General features: G+C 36.6%; 3 protein-coding genes across 3 annotated transcripts; 2 read left to right on the top strand and 1 right to left on the bottom strand.

The window, feature by feature from the left end:
* Positions 1-14,899: 14,899 nt before the first annotated feature.
* ALDH5F1 (aldehyde dehydrogenase 5F1) lies at positions 14,900-19,454 on the top strand. The gene is made up of 19 exons (XM_079008876.1): positions 14,900-15,254; positions 15,347-15,460; positions 15,558-15,657; positions 15,761-15,809; positions 15,895-15,982; positions 16,274-16,384; positions 16,464-16,637; positions 17,030-17,095; positions 17,177-17,254; positions 17,328-17,405; positions 17,680-17,746; positions 17,845-17,930; positions 18,113-18,145; positions 18,223-18,255; positions 18,400-18,500; positions 18,572-18,657; positions 18,746-18,852; positions 18,964-19,041; positions 19,141-19,454. The coding sequence occupies exons 1-19, from the start codon at positions 15,123-15,125 to the stop codon at positions 19,171-19,173; spliced, it is 1,614 nt and encodes a 537-aa protein (XP_078865002.1). The 5' UTR covers positions 14,900-15,122; the 3' UTR covers positions 19,174-19,454.
* Positions 19,455-19,495: 41 nt separating this feature from the next.
* LOC145061419 (nitrobindin heme-binding domain protein) lies at positions 19,496-20,661 on the bottom strand. Its single transcript, XM_079008877.1, has 4 exons — positions 20,422-20,661; positions 19,976-20,116; positions 19,822-19,890; positions 19,496-19,715 (listed from the first exon to the last, which is right to left on the bottom strand). The coding sequence occupies exons 1-4, from the start codon at positions 20,581-20,583 to the stop codon at positions 19,596-19,598; spliced, it is 492 nt and encodes a 163-aa protein (XP_078865003.1). The 5' UTR covers positions 20,584-20,661; the 3' UTR covers positions 19,496-19,595.
* A 1,147-nt stretch (positions 20,662-21,808) lies between these two features.
* LOC145063642 (Acid phosphatase/vanadium-dependent haloperoxidase-related protein) lies at positions 21,809-23,620 on the top strand. The gene is made up of 5 exons (XM_079011237.1): positions 21,809-22,138; positions 22,464-22,598; positions 22,694-22,731; positions 22,844-22,910; positions 23,155-23,620. The coding sequence occupies exons 1-5, from the start codon at positions 21,953-21,955 to the stop codon at positions 23,461-23,463; spliced, it is 735 nt and encodes a 244-aa protein (XP_078867363.1). The 5' UTR covers positions 21,809-21,952; the 3' UTR covers positions 23,464-23,620.
* The last annotated feature ends 1,946 nt before the right edge of the window (positions 23,621-25,566 follow it).

The following is a 25,566-nucleotide window of genomic DNA, read 5'->3' as shown; positions in this document are numbered from 1 at the left end:
TTTTTTAAACCTCCATAAGTTATGGATATGAAAAGGTTTTAAAAAAAATTGATTCAAAGTTTTTTATGGAGTTACAAAACTTGGTCTTAATGTTTTAAAGAATTCCATAACTTGTTCTTAAGTTATGGAACATGAAAAGTTTCATCATAAAAGAAACATTAAACCCCATAAGTTATGGAATCCAAAAGTTTTTTTTTGTGTTACCTTGTTTTATGAGTTATTTTTTAGATTAATGAAAAATATGTGTTAATAGTTTTCAATCCAAATTAATCTAAACGTTGTTCATAAAATGTGTTTTTGTAACTTGTCCTCAAGTTATATGAAAAGTCACATTTATGAATCTTAAAAACTCATAAAAAATGCCTTAGGTTACAAAAATAAAATAAAATGAAGAGTCTTTCCTTATTAAATGGTTTTATGACTCCATAACTTGTCCTCAAGTTATGGAGAACCAAGAGTCTCTTCATTAAATAATAAATAAAAAAAATGTAACCTTAATTAATTCCATAAGTTATAAAATAAAGAAAAATTAATTCTTTTATTAGTTTAAAGTCTTCCATAACTTGTCCTCAAGTTATGGAACTTGAAGAGTTTTTTTTAATTAAAACTACTTTAAACACATAAGTTATGGAATAGAAAAGTTTTGAAAGTTACAAAACTTGCCCTCAAGTTTTGGAATTTGAAAAGTTTTCACTTATGAATACTTTAATTCCAAGTTAGCCCTTAGAATTTTAAAAGTTAAAATTCAACCCTTATACTTTATAATATTATAAGTCTTACCGCTAGTACGCCTCATTCACGAAGCCGGTCTATAAGGTGGGTATAAGGTTGTTGCCTATAAAATGGCAACTTCATGGGTGTCCACTCTCACCCACCGCTTGCTTGACTGGTGGAGGGTCGTTAGCCGAACGGGTTTGACAGGACTATAATTCTCCCTTCATTAAAAGTATTAATGATAAATACTAAGTAACTAAACTCTTAATAATACCCAATCTTAGTTACTTAGGAAAATGTGAATAAGGTGCTAATCCATGAAATTACACTTTGCACTTTGTTTAAGTCGGTTAGTGGAGCGTGTGTGGTTAACCGGCACACTAACTCGTATTTAACAAGGTAGGCAAAGGGTAACTTAATGTTTATCATAGTATCGATGGAGCGTGTGTGGTTAACCGGCACATCGATTGAGGGGTAAACACTTAAGGGTACCAAGTAATTTGCATGGTTACTTCACACCTTGTTTTGTGATCCTCGGCATCCCAGTCACAAAACCTGAAGGGCACACTCGAGATTGAAACATGCCATTGAACAGTTCAATGAATCTCAAAAGATCTAGGAGTTTCAAATCCAATTAAAACCTAATTATACATTTTGTTTATCTTGGTGGAAATTGGTGAATCGTCATTCACCTACCTTCAAATTTATTATAGCTTGGATTACGGCATCCCTCTTCTAAGTTATAAAATAGTTTGTTGGGTCTTAGCCTTAATATTTCATATTGGGTGTTATATTAAGGACTTTAAATCAACTATCTTGAATATCTCCCAAAAGATGTCAAGTTCAGACATCTATGATCTTCCCAAATATCTTGGAACTTCACTTCCTCCACCTCCTACAATTATTCTCCCTAACCCACAAGTTCAAGGTCACTCAAGCCCTATTGGCAAGGCAAGGTCTAGGTGTGATCACATCTTGGAGATGAAGTCACATGCTGACAAGCCGAGAGAGTTGGGTGTCAAAGTCTTAAGAAAATTAGTGGTTCAATCAATTTCTAAGTCACATAGTGAGTTTCTTTGGAACTCATATGAAACAGACTATGACAAGACCCTTAATGATCTTATCTATTTGCTAAGATCATCTTCCTAAAACTTTATGGACATTGACAATGATGACATTGGATATCCAGTAAAGCTCTCTCTTCCCAGTGGAAAGGGATCGACCATAGTCAACTGGGTTGACCAAATGGTAAAGAGAAAAGCTAAGTCTGTGATAGTCCCGTGTACTATTACCAAAGGGTCCATATGGTTATATTGCCAAAGGAAGGGGCATTGGTTGCGAATCTGCCAATTTACTTAAGGGTGTTAAAGTCAATAAGTTTGACTCTACTTCAGGTAAAGTCCACTATCTAACTCTGCTAAGTTTCTATTCTGAAATTCTTGATACATGATGTGACTGTGTCACATGGTGATGTTTTAAGAATCAAAGAAAAGTAAAGAAACTTAAAGAAAGAATATGCTGAATCTGATCGCGTAGATGGATTTCTATCGCGTAGTTTGAAGATTGGATTCTTGAGCTACTTCTTAGGAGTTATGAGATATTGCTTAGGAATAGATAACAAGAAGTTTTCATATGGATTGTAAGGATAGTTTTTCCGCAAAGTTTTTAAAATAAAAGGAAAAATGATGATTTTATTTATTTTAAAAATATCCTTACAATGACATTTGAAGAAAAATTTGTTGCTTATATGATTCCATTAATAGCAAGTGTGGAAATATGAAATTGATTCTTTCATTTGTGGTAATGTCTAAATTTACCAAATAAGGAAAGATTCTCATCACCCAAGTTTTAATTGGACCGGAACTTGGAATCATGCAAGTTGTATAGCATGATGAATTAGAACTTTCAAGTATTGGAAAATTAAGACTAATTACTTGTTCACATGGATGTGTGAGTCAAGTGAAGGACTAAGGGATCGAGTACACATTCTGGTGCACTAGTCAAGTCCACCACAAAAGATCGATAAGATTATTCGTCATAATTTACTAAAGCTCAGTAAATATGGTTATACTTACAAGCTTAAGTGTAATTCTGAGACATTGGAAAAGGTTCCAATGTAAGGCAGAGCGAATAAGAAGAATCAAATTAGGCAGAAGGATAAAAGTTTCTCAAATCTAAAAAGATGGGAGAGTACTTTAGTATCAGTTTTTATGATCATCTTACTGATTTAGAGACCTTATCACAATTCATCCTCTAAGTGCCTTCTTATAGCTAAGAAGAGGAACTATGAAATGTTGAAGTGGTTAAATCAAGAAGATGATTCATACTTCGTTCCAAAAAAAAACAATTATTAGAGTCATACTCCAAGATTGTAACTTGAGTGACATGTCTTAAAGAAGGTTTAAAACACTTGTCAAATGTAAGAGTAAAAGTTTTCTACTCTTGTACATTTGAAATTGGTAAGTTGTGATGTTTTGGATAAAACAAAGACCAACTAAGGCAAATTGTGTGAAGTGTCTGTCTTGATTAGAATCCACACTATCTCTTGAATATTTGACAAGAAAGTCTTATAGGTCAAGGAGACAGTGGGAGTCTAAAAGATCCTGAAAGGGTTTCAAGAAGTAATCAAGAACAAAAAAAAACATGTATTTCATCACTAGCACACAACTAGAGGTTTATAACCTATCGTGTTGACATTTCAGTGCCCATTCCAGTTAAAGTTGGCTTTGCATATGAGTTCTTAGAGTTCTCAATTGGTTGCAAAACAACTTGGAAGCAATGGAAGGCCCTTGATCTGCCAGGTGGCAAGAAGTTAAGATTGCACAAGTTCAATCCATATGAGTTAGGATTTGTCACCAACCTAGTCCTTGTGATTACGGTTTTGACAAATTCACATGGATAGGAACACTTACACCATAAAATCTAAGTGTCATAAGGTTTCTCTTCGACTCATGAAAATGATGGTAAGGAAACTCTTTCACTAAGTAGATTTTAAGTAGATAGCAATTGTGATATTTGCAGTTCTCAAAGTCGTTAGTGGAGCGTGCGTGGTTAACCGACACACTAACATTGACTTATGAGAAATGGCAAAAGGTCTAAACAATTTAGACTATGATTATGACATCCCTTTTCATAGTTCTGAAATTGTTTAGACACACTTGTGAGCTATCTAAGAGAGGTGTATGATTTTGATAAAGTCTTATCAAGGCAATCTAGTATCAGAAATCTGAACTTTGGTAAGAAAGTCGATAAAGTATTGATTTCTAGAAGTCCAGTAGATTTCTGGGTACATGTCAAAGCTAGTGGGAGCATAAGTGTTATGTTATTAATCATCATGTTAGTGGGAGCATGATAATTATGATAAAGATTGCAAGTTAGCAATGTTAATTATAGAAAACAAAAGGTTTCAATTGGGAAAAAGTTGTTTTGCTATAATTAAGGGAGAGGAAATTATACTTCATCTCAAATCTATAAGCTTAGATCGTGAGGTTTTAATCATTTAGTCAAGGATATATATATGAATTTTATGTTGGAATGGCTCAACATAAGGAAATTCTCTATATGGGTCCATTAATCGTGTCCCATATGCTTCGGATATATGATCGATTACATGTGGTATATTCATCCTTTCAAAAAATTTCCAAATGCCTGGGGCATTAAGAAGGGAAAAGGTCTAGAATTGGATATGACTAAAATGATTAAGCAATTGTCGAGGACAATCTAAGGTTTACCAAAGATTGGTTGCTCAAGGACAGCTGGAAATATAGTGTTAATTCTGGAAGGACCATATTGACATAATCTGTAAGGAGCCAACTCCTGTTCAGAAGTGATAGTCAAAATGGAATATGGAAATGTTTCAAAGTTAGAAAGTATTCAATCTGTAAGATTAGGAAACTTAATGCAAGAAGGATGTTTCCAAGGAGTTGATCTCCTTTGGAATACTCTGTAATGATTGTTGCCAAGTCTTTATGAATTTGTGCATAATCATTACAAGAGGATCAATGCATAGAAGTTTAGAATCTAACAGATTTCAGTAAATGGCATGAAGTTGGAACTCTTGCATTTGCAGTAAGGAATTGGGACTGTGAAATGAGAATCATTGGAGTTATGTTCAATTGATCGAGTTCACAAAGTAAGGATCATAGACAAACATAGAGTGCATACTTGGTGTATGGCAAAGCTATTGTTTAAGAAAAACATAATGTACATGCTTGGAGCATGGGACAACTAGGGTTTTTAATTCAAGTGTAAAGTTGATAAAACTGAAACAATGAATAAAGAGTAATCAGTATGGTGATAAATAAAAGTGTTTATTTATATTCATAGGGTTTGATACCATATTAGATTCAATTATTCTTGTGTTTCATTTTGCATGTTTTGACTTCCAGAATAAACTAGGTTATTCTTCCGAAATGACTAAGTTATTCAAACCATCCACAGTCGGTCATATGTTGGAAGTAGATATGAATTAAGACTGTCATGGGTTGGCTTGTAGAGGTCTAAGATGTTGGACAAAGGGCTACAACACTCATGAGTGCTCATAAGTTCTGAGTATTGGATTCAACCCGCGCTCATTGGAATCACTTCATGGATTTTATCACGAGTGATCATGAGACGATAATATCTTATATTCTTCAAACCTAGAGATATGAGTTGTTACTATGAGTTGGTTGTACATTGATTGCACGAAAACGCATTCGGTAACTCGGTGTTATAAAACGTGCCTTTGTGTATGATTCAACAAGTAGCAGAACAAGCCATATGAGTCGAAGTTTATCCATTCCTTTTACCTTCGGGATAAAAGCGATATCTATGGGCCCCTAGATGATTTAATGATGACACATGTGAGTGCTTGGCCAAGCCAGGACTGATTTGATTTGTTCAATCAGTCAGTCTTCATGAATCGGAAATCGGGAAACAACAAATGGACAGAGAGAATGATTATAATCCATGTCTCAGTCCATATGATATCTAGAATGGAGGAATACATGATCCCTTATCTAATGGACAAGTTCGTTGACAAAATCAGAGTTCGACAGCGGCTTTAAGAGCTACGATTTCCAGTTAGGTTTTGAAGTCATACTCAATAATAGTTTTAGACTTATCCAAGTGGGAGACTGTTGGATTAATGTATAAGTCCATAACTATATTTGGTATGTACTTGACCCGACCCGACATGGTCCATTTGGGTTGCACTTCACCGGCACAATTTATATGGATAGTCTTTTGAGAATAGTATATTTATGATTTATATTAATATATTATAAGTTCTAATATATTAATATGGAACCATATTATTTAATTAGTATTGATCAAGACTTAATTTAGAATTAATTAAGTGATTAAAATGAACTAATTAAATATGGACTCTTATATATATGGAATGGGCCAAGTTCATTTAGGTTGGGCTAAGCTTTCATTGATAGTCCATGGAGTGTTTAACTCATGGATCATATGAAATGAAAGGTCATGGGTTTAACCCTAGTCTCCATACTATATAAAGATGTCCTTGGTTGGTGAAATTGGCACTAGTGTGGTACACTAAGAAGGGCTAGCTGATTTCACTAGAGAGAACCAAGTATCCATATTCTCTAAAGTCTTCCAAGGTGTTATGGTGATTTGTGATTCCATTTGATGCTTCCACACTATTGGGGCTAAGATCTTAAAGCTTGAAGATATCAAGCTACATCAAAAGGTATGTCATCTAACTAGTACTTTGTAGTATAAGAACTCATAATATGCTAGTTAGGATTAAAGCCTTGGAAAGTTCTTATTTGCATGTATAATAGAGAAAACATAGATCCAAGGTTTATAGGGTTGAATGTACACCATAGGAGTGTTAGAATGCTCAAAACCCAACATAAACTCCCCAAGAACACCTTCATAGACCGTAAACACCTTTCCAAGGTGTTTAAGTGCCTTTTACACTTTCCTATGCTCTTATAAGTGACTAGAACCTTGCATGCATGAGTTAGAACCACCAAACAACAAAAGGAATGGGCTAACATGAGTTTATGACCGTAAACTCATGTTTTTACGGCCGTAAACTCCTCAAGGAGTGGTCATGAACCGTAAACTCCTCAAGGAGTGGTCATGAACCGTAAACTCCCTAAAATGGTCCATATGAGGCCTTAAGCCCTTCCTATGACCTAGAATTGAACCTAGCCTAGTTCCACAAGTGTTATAAGACCTTAATGCATCAAAGAACACACCACCCATGAGTTTACGGCTGTAAACTCATGGGGATATGGTCTTAGGACCGTAAACTCTATAAAGAGTTTACTCTTGAAGAGTAAACTCCCTAACTAGGTGTTTTCCGCATTTTAGGATGCGTATATGTGTTTAATTAGTATTATAATTACTAATTCTATGTAAACATATGTCATCATATGTTATTAGGTCACTAAGTGTGTTCAAGTCTTTACTTGACACCGAGCACCCAACCGCCACCTCCATTCGATCCACTTACAACAGGTGAGTTCATACCACTGAATTAACCTTTTAAATGTTTTTACATGCTTTTATAGGGGGGAATACAAGTTAAAACATGCCAGTTATCATATCAATCATATGTGATTAATAACCCGCATGCACAAGGATTTATCACACTTTCAACTGTTTTACAAAGTATAATACTATAAATGGTTTTCCAAAACGTCTTTACTTGTTTGAATCTTTTCTCAAATTGTCTCTCGCGCTGTATGTTTTACTTCAAAACCAGTTACAGTAGTATTTTAAACAAAGGTTTTTCTTTACTTATATTGTTTTATCAAAGTTATATTCAAAACTTGTTTATGAAAGATTTTCAAGGATTTCCAAAGGTCTTCAAACTTATTTTACAAAAGGATATCAAGTCACGATTTTCTTAAGTGTAAAGGTTTTCCAAAGTTTTCGTCAAAGTTTTCTTCCATGCTTAAATGCTTCTACTTCGTTAAATGCATGCCTGTACTTGTATAATTATATAAATAATGTTTAAAGGACCTAGGAAGGCTAGTTCTCCCTATTTCCTTTTCCTCGTTTGGATGTGGTCTGGTGGGTATCGGATATCCGTCCGAAGGTCGTTTAAACATTAATTATATATCATGTATACATGTATAGACATAAAGGTTTACATCACCAGTTCATTTCCCTTGGGTAGCAAGGGCATCCTTCCATTCATCATTCATAGATCAGAGACACTAGTAACTATTATAGGAATAGTTAGGAGCCTCTATTTACTCTTTCTAGTACGAGAATTCCACAAGGGTCAGTTCATACGCGAGTTTATATCATCTCTCCAGCGCCTCTAACAGAATTCAGAATACGAGATGCATCTTCAAGACACGGATCTCCCCGTTGTCGAGTTGGTAACCAGAGTCTCCTGTAGGGAGAGCGGGCATTGTGTGTATAGATCTATACGGGACTGACACTCCCGCACCCTGACTGCTAGCTACAGTCCACGGCCTACCAAGCCAAGGGGTGACAAATGTCACATTTATTCCGACGCTTGCAGGGCGTCAAGTACTCTAGTGTCAATCACTATGGTTACGAGTATCTCCATGTTTACCTTATAATTCATGGCCTTAAGGTAACGAGAATCTAACATTGTATTCTTGAAACAACTCACTTAGGATTTTCCCTTTGTTTTAGACCTTGCTAGCTATATCTTTCATTTGATATTGTCTGGGGTATGTGTTTCTTTGTTTTAGACCTTGCTAGCCGTATCGTACATTTGATACCGTCTAGGGTCTGTGTTTCCTTTTGTTAGACTGAGCCAGGCGTATCATTCATTCGATACTCTCCTGGAGTCTATGATTTCTTTTGCCTTAGTCAACAGTATTTCTGCTGAGGCATATGTTATTTTCCCCTAGTATTCTACTAGTGATATTCTCCTACTCTCTTTAAAGTCAAATACCGTATTTTGGTAATGATAGTGTTTAAGGGAAAATTACTTTTTACAACATAACTCTGTCGATTCTTAGTAGAAGACTGCTTTTATTTAGAAAATATAGGATTTTCTGGAAAGGACGCTAATACACTGTAGATTCTAAACTACTACTTTTCACAAAGTTATTTTGAATAAAATACTTACTTATACAAATGACACTAAATGTTTATGAACTCACCAGCATTTATAAAAATGCTGATACTCGCTTTCAAAATAACTTGTATTCTCAGGTCAGCAGTAGATAGGTACACCTGGGAGCTTTTGTGAAGCCAACCTAGAACCAAGCTGCAACTATATTAGTCTCTGTATTACTTTGATGTCTCCATTAAATGTAACTTACGTAAAACTATTACTATTAATGCAATAGTTGTTGTACTTTGATTACTATACTGCATATGTTGTGATACTTGACATGACGTCATCCACCCCATAACATTTCCGCCGTTCCGGTTTTGGGGTGTGACAATTGAGGATTGCAGATGGGAGGCTAATTAAGGCAGAGCCTCCGAAGGCTCAGGGGCGTGCCTTCCAGCTTACGGCTGAGGAGGCCAGGGCAGCACCGGATGTGGTTGCTGGTATGTTTCTATCTTTTATCTCATTTATTATATATGTTATATGCTTATCTGTTGTACCTGTGATTATATATGTATTTAGTGAACTCCTTGTCTGCATTGGTTTTATTTGACTCGGGGGCGAGTCGGTTGTTTGTATCTCAGACTTTCAGTAGGGAGTTCAGTGTGCCAGTAGGTGAGCTAGAGTGTCCGTTGCGAGTCTCCATCGCCAATGAACACGGGGTTTCTGCTTCTTCGGTCTACCGGGGATGTGAGTTGGAGATTTTCGGAGTATCCTTTCCGATAGACTTGATACCGATTCCCATGGGGGAGATGTTTGTGATTGTAGGGATGGATTGGATTAGTCAGTTCGGTGCCATGATAGATTGTGAGGGTCAGTGGGTGGTAGTTCGAACCCCAAGTAGGGGAGAGCTGGTTGTATATGGCGAGGGCCCCAGAGTGGGATCATGTTTTTGTTCAGTTGCCAGGGGTCGGCAGTATATTCAGCACGGGTTTGCAGGTTATCTAGTGTATGTGGTGAATACACATGTCGGAGATCAGACGTCAGTTTTCAGAGGTTCCGGTGGTTAGGGAGTTTGTCGACGTGTTCCCGGAGGAGTTGCCAGGAATACCTCCAGAGAGCAGGTCGAGCTTCGGATCAACCTGGTGTCGGGTGCGGCTCCTATCGCTAAGGCGCCGTACCGGTTGGCGGCACCTGAGATGCAGGAGTTGTCTTCATAGCAGTAGGAACTGTTGGGCAAGCAGGTCATTCGACCTAGCAGCTCTCCATGGGGAGCACCGATCCTTTTCGTTAGGAAGAAGGACGGTTCGCACCGGATGTGCATTGATTATAGGGAGTTGAACAAGTTGATGGTGAAGAACCGTTATCCACTCCACAGGATAGATGATCTATTCGATCAATTGCAGGGTGCATCTTGGTTCTCCAAGATCGATTTGAGGTCGGGGTATCATCAGGTCCGGGTCAAAGAGGAGGATGTGGAGAAGACCGTGTTTTGAACACGATATCGTCATTATGAGTTCGTGGTGATGTCGTTTGGGATCACCAACGCACCAACAATATTCATGGACCTGATGAATCGGGTCTACAGACCGATGCTTGATCGCTCGGTCATAATGTTTATTGATGATATATTGGTGTATTCCAAGACCCGAGAGCAGCATGAGGAGCACTTCAGGGAGTTGTTGGGAGTTCTGAGATGAGAACGGTTGTATGCCAAGTTCTCGAAGTGTGAGTTTTGGTTGCGAGAGGTCCAATTCCTCGAACATCTCGTTAACCAGGAGGGAATTTTGGTCGACCCGACCAAAATCGAGGCAGTCATGCAGTGGGAGGTGCGGAGGTCTCCTTCGGACATCATGAGTTTTCTGGGATTAGCATGGTACTACCAGAGATTCATTTGGGATTTCTCTAAGAATGCAGTACCCCTTACTCGTCTGACGATGAAGGGGGTGGATTTCCAGTGGGGCTCGGAGCAGCAGAGGGCGTTTGGGACTCTCCGTCAGCGTTTGTGCGAGGCTCCAGTATTGACACTCCCGGAGGGAGTAGAGGATTTTGTGGTGTTCTGTGATGCATCCATCACAGGTTTGGGGCACGGTCCTCATGCAGAGAGGACAAGTGATAGCTTACGCGTCGCGGCAGCTGAAGCCGCACGAGACGAGGTATGCTACTCGTGATTTGGAGTTGGGAGTAGTGGTTTTCGCTCTCAAGATATGGAGACATTACCTTTATGGGGTCCGTTGTACCATATGCATGGATCACAAGAGCTTGAGACACATCATGGATCAACCGAACCTGAACATAAGGCAGTACAAGTGGCTCGATGTAGTCAAGGACTATGAATGCGAGATCCTTTACCACCCCGGTAAAGTGAATATGTTGGCGGACGCTTTGAGCCGCAAGTCAGCTGGGTCTTCCACCCCAGCGGTATGTATGAGGATAGCGGTGGATTCTCCACTTGTGAGCTTGATTATGGATGCTCGGGTTGAGAGCATGTGACCGGAGAACTGGAAGTTGGAGAGGATCAAGGGTGAGAACACCCGGGTTATGCAGGATATCTGGGGATTATTGACCCGATGCGGTCGGGTATGGGTTCCGATGTCTGGTGGGGTCAGACAGACAGTCATGGAGGAGGCTCATAAGTCTCATTTATCTATTCAACCGAGGGACACCAAGATGTATCGAGACATGAGTTTGAGTTAATGATGGCCATGTATGAAGCGAGAAATCGCTTGGTATGTCGAGAGGTGCTTGACCTGCAGGATGGTCAAGGCCGAGCATCAGAGGCCGCATGGTATGCTGCAGCCTTTAAAGGTTCCCATGTGGAAATGGGAACATGTCACGATGAACTTCATTACCAAGTTTTCGAGGACGACGAAAGGATTTGATGCTATATGGGTCATCGCAGATCGATTGACCAAGATTGCCTATTTTTTGGCAATACGGGAGAGTTCGTCGGACGAGAAGATGGCCGACATGTACGTCCGCGAGATCGTTGCTCGCCATGGGGTTCCAGCCTCCACTGTCTCCGATCGGGATTTCAAATTCACCTCCTATTTCTGGAAGAAGTTCCACAAGGAACTAGGCACGCGGTTGCACTTTAGCACAACATTTCATCCGCAGACCAACGGTCAGAGCGAGCAGACCATTCAAACCCTCGAGGATATGTTGAGGGCGTGTGTCATTGACTTCGGTGGGAGATGGGATTCCCACCTACCCCTTGCAGAGTTTGCCTACAACAACAACTATCATTCCAACATTGGCGCCCCACATTTCGAGCTGTTGTATGGGCGGAGATGTCGCACCCTGGTTTGTTAGGGGTGAGGTCGGACACAGGGTGATGGGACGAACAGAGGTAGTCTTGCAGACTGCTAAGAAGATTCAACAGATTAGGCAGCGACTGCAGACTGCTCAGGGTCGGCAGAAGAGTTACGCCGACAGACGCCGATCTGAGTTAGAGTTTCAGGTGGGTGATATGGTACTCCTGAAGGTCTCACCCTGGAAGGGTGTGATCGACTTCAGGAAGAGGGGAAAATTGGGTCTCCGTTACATTGGGCCGTTCAGGGTCATTGCCAGTGTTGGCAAGGTTGCATACAGGCTAGAGCTACTGGAGGAGCTTAGTCAAATCCACATCACTTTCCACATTTTGCAATTGCGAAAGTGCATTATGGATCAGGAGGCAGTGGTGTTGTTGGATGATATTCAGGTAGATGAGCGCCTGAATTACGTGGAGAGGCCTGTGGCCATACTGGTGAGGAAGATGAAAGTTATGCAGAACAAGGAGATACCTTTGGTAAAGGTACAGTGGGAGCATCGGAGGGGATCCGAGTGGACGTAGGAGCTGGAGGCAGAGATGTGGGAGCACTATCCGGAGTTGTTCACCGCAGCAGACTTCGAGGACGAAGTATAGTTCAAGTGGGGGAGAATTGTAATGCCCCGATTCCCAGGTATTGATTTTGATATAAGTTTTTTCTTGATTTCAAGGTCTACTCGACAAGTTGGTTGCCCTACTCGTCGAGTAGCAGCGGGTTGGTCCACGTGTTTAAGTGACCTACTCGCCGAGTCCAAAAAGGGACTCGCCGAGTAGGAGTTGGCGGATGAAACCCTAATTTCCGGGGTTTTGCACCCTATTTAAAGGATCATTGGCCTCTCCAGCCTCCCCTTTACAACCTCTTGTCATTCTAAAACCCTAATTCGTGTGTGTGTATGCTACATTGGTTTGTTAAGCCTTGAATAAGGATTTTAGTGAGAAAAGCTTGGGGAACAAGGGATTAGAAGCAAGGAACTCATGAGAATCAGAGATCTACTTCAGTGGGCACCCTTTTGAAGGTATTAAGCTGTCATCTTGGCCTCATTTAATCTTAGATCTCATTTGGGTGGATTTTTGGAAGCTTTTCTTATGTTTGAGCTAAGATCTGAAGTTCCAACTTCAGATTTGAGCTCTTTTTGGTCTCTAAGTCCATAAAGTTGTTAGCTTTGTCAAGCATGAACCTTCCCTCAAGTGTGTGACTTCTTTACAAGCTTAGTTTTGTCATTTTAAGACTGTAGAGCTTTGCATGCACGTAAAGTTTGCAACCTTACGTGATAAACATGCCTTGGGAAACTTGATCTACAATTCGGAGCCTTAGCATGACTTAAAAAGCATATGTATGGATGAAGGACTGAATGGACTCGACGAGTCGCATGGTCGACTCAGCGAGTCCGATGAAGACTGTCGTGGACTCGACGAGTCGGCTAGGGTTTTCCCAACCTTTGGACACGTATGGACTTGGCAAGTTGCAAGGGAACTTGACGAGTTGGCCAAGGAGTTTGCGGCCGCAAATCTTTGGAACTCGACGAGTCACTCCAGTGACTCGGCGAGTTGACGAGGTATGCAAGGAACTCAACGAGTAACTGAGGGTACTCGACGAGTTGAGGTCAACATGGACTGTTGACCTTGATAGTTGACTTTGACTTTGACCAAGGGTTGACTATTGGACTTCTAGGGTATTTTGGGAATTTATGAGCATGGTGGAGACATTTAGTCAAGAAGTTCATGATGGGTATTAACTTAGCATTTATTGTGTGATAGTTTGGGATTCCCGGTGAGACAACAGTCAGAGATTTGCAGTACTTCAACACTATTTGCGAGGTGAGTTTTCCTCACTATACTCAAGGTCTAAGGCACCAAGACCGGCCCTTTGGATTGTTATCTGGTTATGTTATGCTAGTATGACATGTTAGATCGGTATCCTAGAGGGCAGGATAATATTAGGTAGTATGTGGTATGATCTGTTATATCGGTATCCTGGTAGATAGGATGATATTATGTGTTATGTGGTATGATCTGTTAGATCAGTTGTTGTCTATAGACTGTTATGTGATTATCTGTTATATATATATATATATATATATATATATATATATATATGTGCACATGTATGTTTGGCGGTTAAGACTTATCTGCTTTGTGCGGAGGCCAATAGACCTGGGCATTCCAACCTAATTGTTGTGGGCATGGGGCATTCCATCCCGATGATGATTGGACCCATAACATGTTGGAATTTGAACCTGTTGGTTGTGGAAGTATGAGTATTTTGGGGGAAACTCAGTAAGTTATTGGGCTTACAGTGTCAGTTTATTGTTTCAGGTACATCCGGGGATCGTGACAAGGCGAAAACATGATCGTACAACTCCTCATGTTTTGTTTATAGTTCTGGGAAAAACTCTGAAATAGAGTATTTTGAAAACAAATCTGTAATAACCGTTGGTTTTAAATGTTTTCAAAAGTTTTAAATTGACTTGAAATTTTTTGGTGTTATAGTTTTTATTTCTTTTCTGTCTTTCATAATACAAGTTCCTTAAATCGAAAGAAGGTGTAATGCCATACTTCATAGCCGTTAAAATTTTATAAACGTTGGTTGAAATAGTTTCTGAATTAAAAGCTTTTTGTTTAAATTTAGAACTTTAAGCCTATATTTCAAGTAACTTTTTTTTTTTTTTTTTTTTTTTTTTTTTTTTTTTATAAATTCAAGTTCAAAAATTTTAAAAATTGGCACGAATGACATAAGTTCGCAGAATCATATTAAATATCTCCTTTTTATAAAAGTTTTTATAACTTTTATATATATTCAATATCACATCGTCATCCACAATATATAATAAAAAATAGATTTATTTATGTTTAAATGTTGTTGTATGAATCTCATGTCGACTGATAGTTTAAAATTTAAATAGCCATCGACTAGATCTAAGCTTCATTATCCGTAGAAATTTGATCCTCGAATAGCCTTTTGTGACGAAAGGGATTTCAATCAAACTGGTGTTGAGAGAAACAACAAGTGGTGTGCTGGAAGTTGAATCTTTTGCCATTTGTACAAAGGTGCTAAATACGTGGAGGTAGAAGAGGGGGTTTCGTTTTTAGAAGGCAGACACCATGATAACGACGATGTTTGCACGAACAATTCATCGTAGCTGCAGCGGGATCAAATTTTACCACTCTTCAATCTCACTCTCACACTCATCACTTTGCAACAGCTACTCCCCCACGCATCTTCATCGTCGCCAGGTGCATTACCGATTACTCTTATCGTTATTAATTTTTATTAGGGTTTTGGATAGATTCATGAATTCACTAAATGGAGTTTTCGGATGGGTCAGATGAGCACGGAAACAGAAAGTATTGTTGATCGGCTCAAGAGTTCTGGATTATGGCGAACCAAAGGTCTAATCGGAGGAAAATGGATTGATGCTTATGATGGGAAGACAATCGAGGTATTGAACTTTTACACATCATGGTTGCCGAAGATCACTCCAATCCATATGAACTTCCTAACAGAAATCACAATTTAATTTTCATTAATTGTGGCAGGTTAACAACCCTGCTAGTGGTGATGTTATAGCTTCTGTTGCATGTATGGGCGAAAGGGAAACCAAAGATGCGATATCTTCAGCCTACGATGCTTTTAGCCGTATGAAATCAAATTCTCACTAAATTATCAAAATAACGATAAGAATTATCGATTTGTTTCATGAGAGTGTTCATAGATTATTAAATGATCATTTGTTGTGTAGATTGGAGCAAACTTACTGCTAATGACAGAAGCAATCGCCTGCGTAACTGGTACTAAATTTCAATATCAAAGTTAAATCATATTTCTTCATGATATATAATATTCATATTTTTTTTCTGTATGACATAATTCAAGGTATAACCTGTTGCATGAACATAAAGAAGCGCTAGCACAACTTATAACTTTAGAGCAAGGAAAGCCTCTAAAAGAAGCCATTGGGGAGGTAAGGGGATTTTGTATACTTAAGGTCTGTCTGTTTCTTTTCTAGACCGAATATAAACCAACCGAAAGTAAATGACCATTTTGCCCTTTACATTCCAATTCTTTTTCTTCATAATATTCATCAATGAGTTGAGAGGAAAAAAGAAAGGGTAGATAGGATCCATTTAGGCATTCTGTTCAGATCAAGTAAAAAGAAACAGCTATCTATAGCTGTCTAGATTAAGTGCTTAACTATTAAGTCCATCAAGTCAAAAAGAAACAACCCCTAAGACACTTTTTTTTTTGTTTGCAGGTTGGATATGGAGCTAGTTTCATTGAGTTCTTTGCAGAGGAGGCGAAGCGTATTTATGGTGATGTAATTCCAGCAACACTGTCTGATCGCCGTCTGTTTGTTATAAAGCAGGTGATTATATTAAAAGACCAAAATACCCTTGTTATTAATATATGTATAGAAACATGATGATTCCTGTAATAATTTGCAGCCTGTTGGTGTGGTTGCTGCAATTACTCCATGGAATTTCCCTTTGGCAATGATTGCACGGAAGGTGGGCCCCGCTCTTGCCTGTGGTTGTACTGTGGTCATTAAGCCCTCTGAGCTCACACCATTGACTGCTTTAGCAGCAGCTGAACTTGCCCTTCAATCAGGAATCCCACCCGTATGTTTTTACTTTATAAACTCTTTCTACTTTCTATTTTCTTTTTATCAAGATGTATTACGGATATCTGACTAATAATAGCATTGGACTTTAAACCTTTTTTTTTTCTTGTTAGCACATTATACTTTAAAAAAGACTCTACCCAACTATAACAGTGAAAATTGGATGACATTGTTATAATTTGGTAGATTTTTCAGAGTCTGTAATGTAGAAATGAAAGTAGGATACTATCATGCAAAAGTCTATTTATTGCATTTGCCTTTAAAATGTTAATGATGTTGAGTTTCATGATCAGATAGCATGTTGTGTCTTACTTCACTTTTGATTTTTCTATTTTTTTAATCATTTGTCATATAAAATTAAATATATTTCGTTTCTCTAAATCATCACAGGGGGTCTTGAATGTAGTTATGGGAGATGCTCCTAAAATTGGAAATACGTTAGTTGCGAGCCCACAGGTTTTTTACATTTTATCAGACAAAAGTCCTGATTTGTTTTATTTTCAAAGATATATAATTTTTTTTTTGAAATTAATTTAGGTAAGGAAAATAACATTTACTGGTTCAACAGCTGTTGGAAAGAAATTAATGTCTGGTGCAGCTGAAACTGTCAAAAAGGTAATTATACTGCATTTCATGTTTTTACAATTTATTAATACTTTTCTTGAAAAAAAAATTGTGACTTTTGTAGGTATCTCTTGAACTTGGTGGTAATGCACCTTGCATAGTCTTTGATGATGCTGACCTGGAAGTGGCTATTAAAGGGAGCGTAAGTGACTCGCATTTTTAAGAGTTTATATTTTATAATTGTTATAACCACATTATAAATATCAATAATAAGTGTAAAGGTTAGAGTAGGAAATCAAATGGGATGAACTTGAACTTCATTTTGGGGATGAAAAATGTTAAAAGTTCTTTCTGAGGACAACATTTGTAATTTTTAAAAAAGCATGGAGACAAAAACTGTAATTTAGACTAAAAAATATTATTATTTCTTTAAATTAGTGTTAAATGCTAATTGCTTATTGATTTTGTATTTACAGTTGGCAACCAAATTCCGTAACAGTGGACAAACATGTGTATGTGCAAATAGAATACTTGTGCAAGAAGGTATAAATATAATAATAAACCATTATCCATGTCACACTTTTTTTTTTACTTTGTAATTTGAATGTAATTGGTGTTATGAATATTTATGGTTCTTGTAGGCATATATGAGAAATTCACAAAAGCATTCTCAAATGCTGTTCAAGACCTTAAAGTTGGCAATGGTTTATCAGAAGGTGTGGCCCAGGTAATGAATTATTTAGATAAATGTAAAAATTACCTAATTACCCCTAAACTTAGAGCAGCTTGACTGATTCTAATTCTTATTTTAGTTCTTGAAGTTGCAATAACTACCATAATAACACACATCCGAACACCCTCTTTCTTTAATTTAAAGATTGTAATTAGTGTCTGAATATTGTTTTGCAGGGCCCACTAATTAATGAGGCTGCTGTACAAAAGGTTAACTTTTGTTAATTATTTGATTAATCGATTTAATCACTTGCTATTATGTTTCCTAAATGAATGTTAACTTGCAGGTTGATTCATTCGTTCAAGATGCTGTCTCAAAGGTTTGATCACCATTCACAACACCAACTGTTGTCAATATTATATTATACATTTTTGACTTTATGTATTAAGTCGTTCTTTCTGCATTAAATCAATCACTAATGTATATGTATATGCAAATATTGTTTGATTTGATTTATTTATAGGGAGCTAAAGTTCTACTAGGTGGTAAAAGGCATAGCCTTGGGATGACCTTTTATGAGCCTACAGTTATAGGAGATGTCAAGAACGACATGCTCATAGCAAGGTAATCTACCTCAAACTTTTTTTTTTTTGATGTGGGTTTGAGTAGTATTTGAATCTTTTTTATTGTTACAGTCAGGAAGTATTTGGACCTGTTGCACCTGTTTTAAAGTTTAAAACGGAAGAAGAAGCTATAAAGATTGCTAATGATACTAATGCAGGTTTTTATCAGCTACTACTGCTTTAATCATGCAATTTCATTATTTAGTCAATAAGTGAATGTATTTTATATATAAATTTGCATTGCAGGATTAGCTGCTTACATATTCACAAACAGTATCAAGCGATCGTGGCGTGTGTCTGAAGCTCTTGAATATGGTATTGTTGGAGTTAACGAAGGATTGGTGTCTACAGAGGTATGACTGAATGGAATGGAATGGATTCATGTGTCTTGAATTGGTAGAGAAAAAGATTGTTATTCAGATGTTTTCTTTTTGTTGTCTGGATGAATTTCATTTCATTTTCAGGTGGCTCCATTTGGAGGTTTTAAGCAGTCGGGTCTAGGGCGCGAAGGTTCCAAATATGGAATGGACGATTATCTTGAAGTAAGCCTGATTTTTTTTTTCTTTTTTAAATCTCCAACAGATCAAACCGATATATATATTTTTTTTGGAAAGGTAACTAAAAATAAATTTTTTTTGCAGATAAAATACATCTGTATGGGAAACATGGGCTGATTCAGGCTGCCTACATGTCTTGTAAATTAGCGACTTTGATGTCGTTTTGCTTAATGTGTTAACTTATGAAGAAGAGAAAATAGACAAATGAAAAAGAGTAAGTACTGATAGGAGAAACAGTCAAAGTAAGGTCAAATGTCATTTTTTTTTTGAATAAATCGTGTGCCATGGTCTGACATGGACAGTTGTATTTAGGTGTTGTTAGAAGTGTAAAATTTATGTTTGTCTTTCCTTCTGTTGATATGATTATCTAATAAATGAAGGGAGTGGTTTATTTGGTGTGTTGGCTTGTGCATGGTGATTTTAGTGTCACATGGTCGAGTTATTATGACATAATGCAAGTTAAAAAACTGGTTTGATCCGGACATGACTGAATGATTGTGATCTTGTACATATAAATAGAATTGAAGTGGAAAACAAGATTAGATCTTCTTGAGTGATGCTTTGAGATGTGGCTGATGAGTGGTTAAACTGGTGGCCATTCCAACCACATATGATAACTCTTCATCAACCATAGTAAAAACCCGAGATATCTCTTTCACCTGTCCACATTCATATTTTTGTTAAATAATTATATATATAACAAAAAAAAAAAAAAAAAAAAAAAAAAACACTAAAAAGTTGCTATATATGCTACTGAGATTATACCTTAGAAGCATTTCCTACAAGCTCACTTTGAAGCTTCACAACTTTCTTTTCTGCATCATATGTTCCTTTCTGCAAAACAAACAATCAAGTTTATATATAATGCATCTAAAGAGAAATAAGGATTGATTATTGACAGATAATATGAAGAAACAACCTGAAGTTCAACGAGACCAGTACTCTGAGCAATAACAACTTCAATGGTTCCATCAGGCTTTGGCCTCCAGTACCCACTCTCAGCATGCATAGGCTCTCCAGAACTCAATTTCCATGTCTTTTGAGAATAAGCTATTACAGGCTTCTCCCACATTATGTTCACAAACTCAACAAAATTAGATAAACAAACTACTAATATAAGATCCAAACTACATACAGTATCTATTGCCAAATTAGGGTTCTGCTTATTTATATACTTCATATCTTCTGAAATTACGTAATGAGGATTATAGCAACAAGCAATCACGATATCGACAGTTTGCTAAAACGTGTAAACGCATCGGAGTATGTTGAAATCGATTATCAATTTGGAACAATGAATGTCTGATTTCAGTAAAAAATAATTTTATTGTGCGATAAGCCTAGAGAACAGATAGAGGTACGTACTTTGTTTCCAGGATGAGTGAAGTTGAGCTCTTCGCCATAAGCGAAGGAGGATATGGTGGGGAAACCGCCTTCTCCTTCACCTCTCCAAGTTCCGAGAAGATACGACAGAGGCTCGATTGCCGGATGCACCACCCTCTCCCTCTTCCCCGCTCCGCCGTCCATCTTCCAAATTTTGACGCGCTCCTCCGTCCAGTCGTCTATCCGTTTGGCCGTCCTTCTCAAGAAATGCCTTCTTTCCTTTTCTTTTCTTCGGGTTAATCAACAAATGTGAAATGATCTTTTAAAAAAAATAATAAAAAATAATCCTAGTAGCTATTTTTTTTAAACAAAATTACCATGATATAATAGCCATAAAATAATAAAAATAATCAAAACAGTAATAATTTTTGCAAGTGGGCGAAAAATATAGATTTCGGTAGTTAACTGTAAACTTTATTTATTTATTTATTTTTCACACTTCAAACCTTCGTAGTTCTTTAGTACGAGTTGTATTTGAGATGAGTTTTTTTTTTTTTTTCATTGTGTTCTTTGTTAATTTCATATGAGTTCTATTTGAGGTGGTGTTAATTTCATATGAGTTCTATTTGAGGTGGGATTTTTCCAATTGTGTTTTTTGTAACAATGATTTTGTATAAATATATTACACTTCAAATTTGGATATGAGCTAATCCAATTTTTTTAACTTTAAAATAAGGTAGCCAGTGAAAAATATATAAAAAAACTCAAATTTGATCATTCATAAATATCACATACAAACTTGAAGTGATTTTTTTTATCATTGTATTCTTTGTAACAATGTATTTCTATTGACATATTACACTCCCAATTTGGACGATATATTTTTAGCTCTAAAGTAGGTTATTCAGTAAAAATTATAAAATGAAATTCCATAACTTTCACGTACAAACTTCATAATAATTATCATACCATTTTGGTTCTCCCAATCACAATGGTGTCCTATAAAAATCTCAAAAACAAAGATTGAAAAAAAAACATTTTTATGGACGAACTTGTTAACAGTATTCATATTATTTGTGTTATCCTAAATTCCTAATCATAAGAACAACCGACAAAAATCTGAAAAACAAAATGTCATAGTCAACCTAAATTTTCACACGTGTTGACTTACAAAAATCATAAAAGTAAAATAAAATAAAATTTGAAGTCCACTCAAATTTTCGCACATGGCTTTGCAAAAATTATGGAATTTTTGTAGATGAACATGAAAGCTTTGAGAAAATTATGACTAATGTGGGATATGGGCCCAATAAAAGTAACTAAAAAGAAAAACCAATTGTGGCCCAAGAAAGTAACAATGGACAAATTAGTTAGTTGTTAGCATTTGGAATCGCCACACCAATAATATCCTCTTCTTCCCCAATTCCGCGAACTGTCTACTAATAAATATCAAATGCGCCGGCCGGACTTTCTGGAGCAACGACACTGCTAGAGATCAACATACAGAATTGTTATTAGTTTCACCGAAAACTGGTGAGATAAACGAATTACAGATACATACAGAGAATCGATCATGTTGCTTCACAATTGGAACTTTTCTTCCACTTCTTCCCTATTATTACACTCCATAAGTCAAAGCAACAGAATCGATTGCGAAACTAATTGTATCTACTCGAGAAGGAGAAAACTCAAAGTTTCTTCAACACTTTCGTCTCTCAAAATTGGAACGGATGTAATCGCTGAAATAGCTCACAATAAGGTTTTTATCCGTTTTGATTCTTATCTGAATTTATCACCATACATTTTTATTCCTAATTGATTCATAAATGATTCGGAAGGTAATCAACAATGCAACTGTTATATTTCCAAGCTGTTTAGAGTATGCAAACATAGGTATTGGTAGGAAGGAAATCATATTTGGAAAGATCACAAGTTCAGTTGCGAAATATAAAACCTGATTCAACTGTTATAGGCTTTTCATTCAGACTCATACCATAAGATATCACCATTCCCCATAGTTTATCTCAGGATCGTTTTTTTTTTTTCATCATTAATTTAGCTTCCTTCTGATTGTGTGTCTATAGGTGCTGATAGCAGCAGCTGCATGTGCTGCAGTTGGACAGTTGACAAAACCTTTCACTGCTTCCATTTTATATCGAAGAGATTTTGACCCAAAAGTTGCACTTCAGGCTGGAGGGTTTCCTTCAACCCATTCTTCTGTAACATCTCTTTCAAAACCATGTTTTTGCTTTATTACATATATATTGCTTATGCTGCTTCATCACTTACTTTTCTAATATTCTATAATGGGCAGGCAGCTGTGGCTTCTGCAATGTCCCTTGGTCTAGAAAGGTTGAAAAAACACCATATAGCATTTTCAATTATGTATAAACAGTGTTAAACTTTAATATGGGAAAACAGTATCTAGAATTTGATACACTGGTATATATTTGTTAAATTTCAGGGGCTTCTCGGATTCAATTTTTGGAATAGCAGTTGTGTATGCTTGTCTTACCATGTATGATGCTCAGGTATGTTTCTACCTATTCCATATGAATGATGCTTCCATGTCCACAAAACAAATCAGCTACTTTAAAGATTGCGTCATGATGTTTTCAAACAAATAGTAAAATGTCATCGAGGCTAAATCCTATTTATAAAAAGTAAAATTGTTCAAAATAATTCCATGATGAAATGAAAAAAAACACCCCAAACACTCTCTAAAGATTGAAGATGAAGAAAGCAATCTTAACATAGAAATTTATGATTTTGTAGGGCGTTAGAAGGGAAGTTGGAGTTCATGCAAGAACATTAAACAAAGTATTAAACAGAAACCAATTTGAACCTTCATCTATAAAACCATTGTCAAATCCAGAATCTAGTAAATCTCCAAAGTTTGAGGAAACAAACAGTTGTAAATCGCCAGAGTGGCATAAAGAGACAACACTTGTTGTAACACCTGATAAAATAGAAAATGGTGCTATTTCTGGTTTACTCAAAGAAGCAATCGGTCACACTGAAATTGAAGTGGCTGCTGGTGCTTTGTTGGGTTTACTTGGGAGCTTAATTGTCTACTCCTTATGAATTAATGAATTATGATACACTTTGCTGAGTATTTGAGGTACACATGAGTTTTTTCTTGGATTATTTCATACGATTTATTGGAACATTTAAAATATACTAAAGTTGTAGTTACCACTTTTAGTGATAGTAATTGAAATTATGAGCTATAATTGGGTTTCGTTTGTTACATGGGTCAAAACTGGACTGGATTGGTATTCATTGTACATCATACATAGTTTACTTTAAGCTTTAACATTAATAAAAAAAACAAATTGATCATGTATTCCTACATAGGTGGAAGTTGAACACTAACAAGAAAACACAACACCAGGATGCAAGTGAAAACAAAATTTTAATGTCAATAAATACTAGCATTGACTTTGATTGAGCCCCAAATTAAGACATTCGACTTGAAACAAAAGCTTTAATGGAGATTAAGCTTCCGTGAAGGCACTATATGTATTTGAATGAGTGACACCCAATTGATGTTATTTGTCACAGTGAAAGGAAAATTTCCAATTTGGTGAAAGATTGTTGGAAATTATAAAGGAACTAGCAAGTTGGCTAGTTTCCTTTGTCCCACATTGGGGGTGGGGTATAAATAGGACCTCTCTTGTCTGATTTATTCCGCATCAAAAATCAAGATTTAATCTTGTCTCCTATCTCTCTTTCTCTTATTTGCGAATTCAACAAGAAGACTATTTCAAATTCTGGTTTTTTAAGTATTCTCTTTGCGTTTATCGATTTTTCTATAGTCGTTAGAAACAACAATAATCCACAATAAGTCATGGGTTTTATAAGGAAGCTTACAACTGTTTGATTGACTGACGTAAAAAACTTTACGGACATGAGTTCTCATATGCATGCAGTTTTACAAGTCAAGAATATGTGATCTTCATGTTGGTTTCAATTTTTTATGTTCTATCTTTTAATTTTTCTGGAAATGGGACGGTCTCATTCTACCTTTCTTATAATTAGATCTTATCGTGAATGGTCGATCTAATTGGATGAAACTTGGTAATTAAATAATAATAATAATAATAACATAATTTATTATCAGACGATGAATTGACATTTAATTCTCAATATTATTTGTCTGACTGTTTTCTTTTGATATGTTAATGATTCGATATTAGTTCACAATACTAATCATCAGACTATTTATTCGTCAAGCTTGAAATACAATAGTAGCAACAACAACAGTCTTTCAAAAGATATATGATAATTCTTAAGGTTTAGAGGGACACTAGAACTTTTAGATCAAATGATACTTCATAAGAATGAAACCCAAATCTTCTTGCTATTGTGGATTATCTCGTAGGTTGTGTTGTATAACTTGCCTAAAAAGAAGAGAGTAAAATTGATTTCAGTTGTAAACAATTTCAAAAAAATGAAAAGTTGAAGATGAGTGAACTATTTATCAAATTTGGATTTTTTTTTTCTTTAGATACAATCTAGACATTTTCAAAATTGCGGGTATAGGTATTTTGGCATACTTTGTTTGTGGATATGGTTACCGTCAAACTTGAAATTATTGTTTTACCTTTTTAATTTATATTATACATTTATTTTAACATTTATAAAATTTAGAGTAAAAATGGGTCCACAAAACAAACCCACGCACCATCCAACCCTGCTCATACCCCTCTTGATTCCTTCGTCTCACCCTTGCCATACTTTCACCACCGCATCCCCACCCCAGGAAACAACATCACCACCTCTCACCACCAACAACACCCTCTTATATGTGGCTACACATCTTCATTGAAACACGGTGAGTAACACACATATACATTAAAAACACACGTACATAGGCAGTTGACAAAACAATCTCAACTTGCAAAAAAAATCTCCTAAAGATCTTAATAAGCAATAATCTCGACTTGCAGACAAGAGTACATAATGTTACATGACACATGTTGAGGCACATGCCTTTCATCGATTTTCCTTTTCTACCAAATTAATGTCAATGATTAATTAATAGTTTCAATAGTGACACTAAATAGAAAAGCAACCAAGGATAGTGTTTTGGTCAAAAATCTACTAAGTGGATATCAATCAAGGTGTATGAGAGGCTGCAGTGTTGTGAATAATGTGAGTATTGAATTGAGATAAAAATAACAC

This window comes from Lactuca serriola, chromosome 7 (assembly GCF_051521515.1).
Source record: "Lactuca serriola cultivar US96UC23 chromosome 7, Lser_US96UC23_V15, whole genome shotgun sequence".
NCBI lineage: Eukaryota > Viridiplantae > Streptophyta > Magnoliopsida > Asterales > Asteraceae > Lactuca > Lactuca serriola.
Note: the sequence above shows the minus strand (reverse complement) of the source record. Positions and strands in the feature narration are given on the sequence as shown.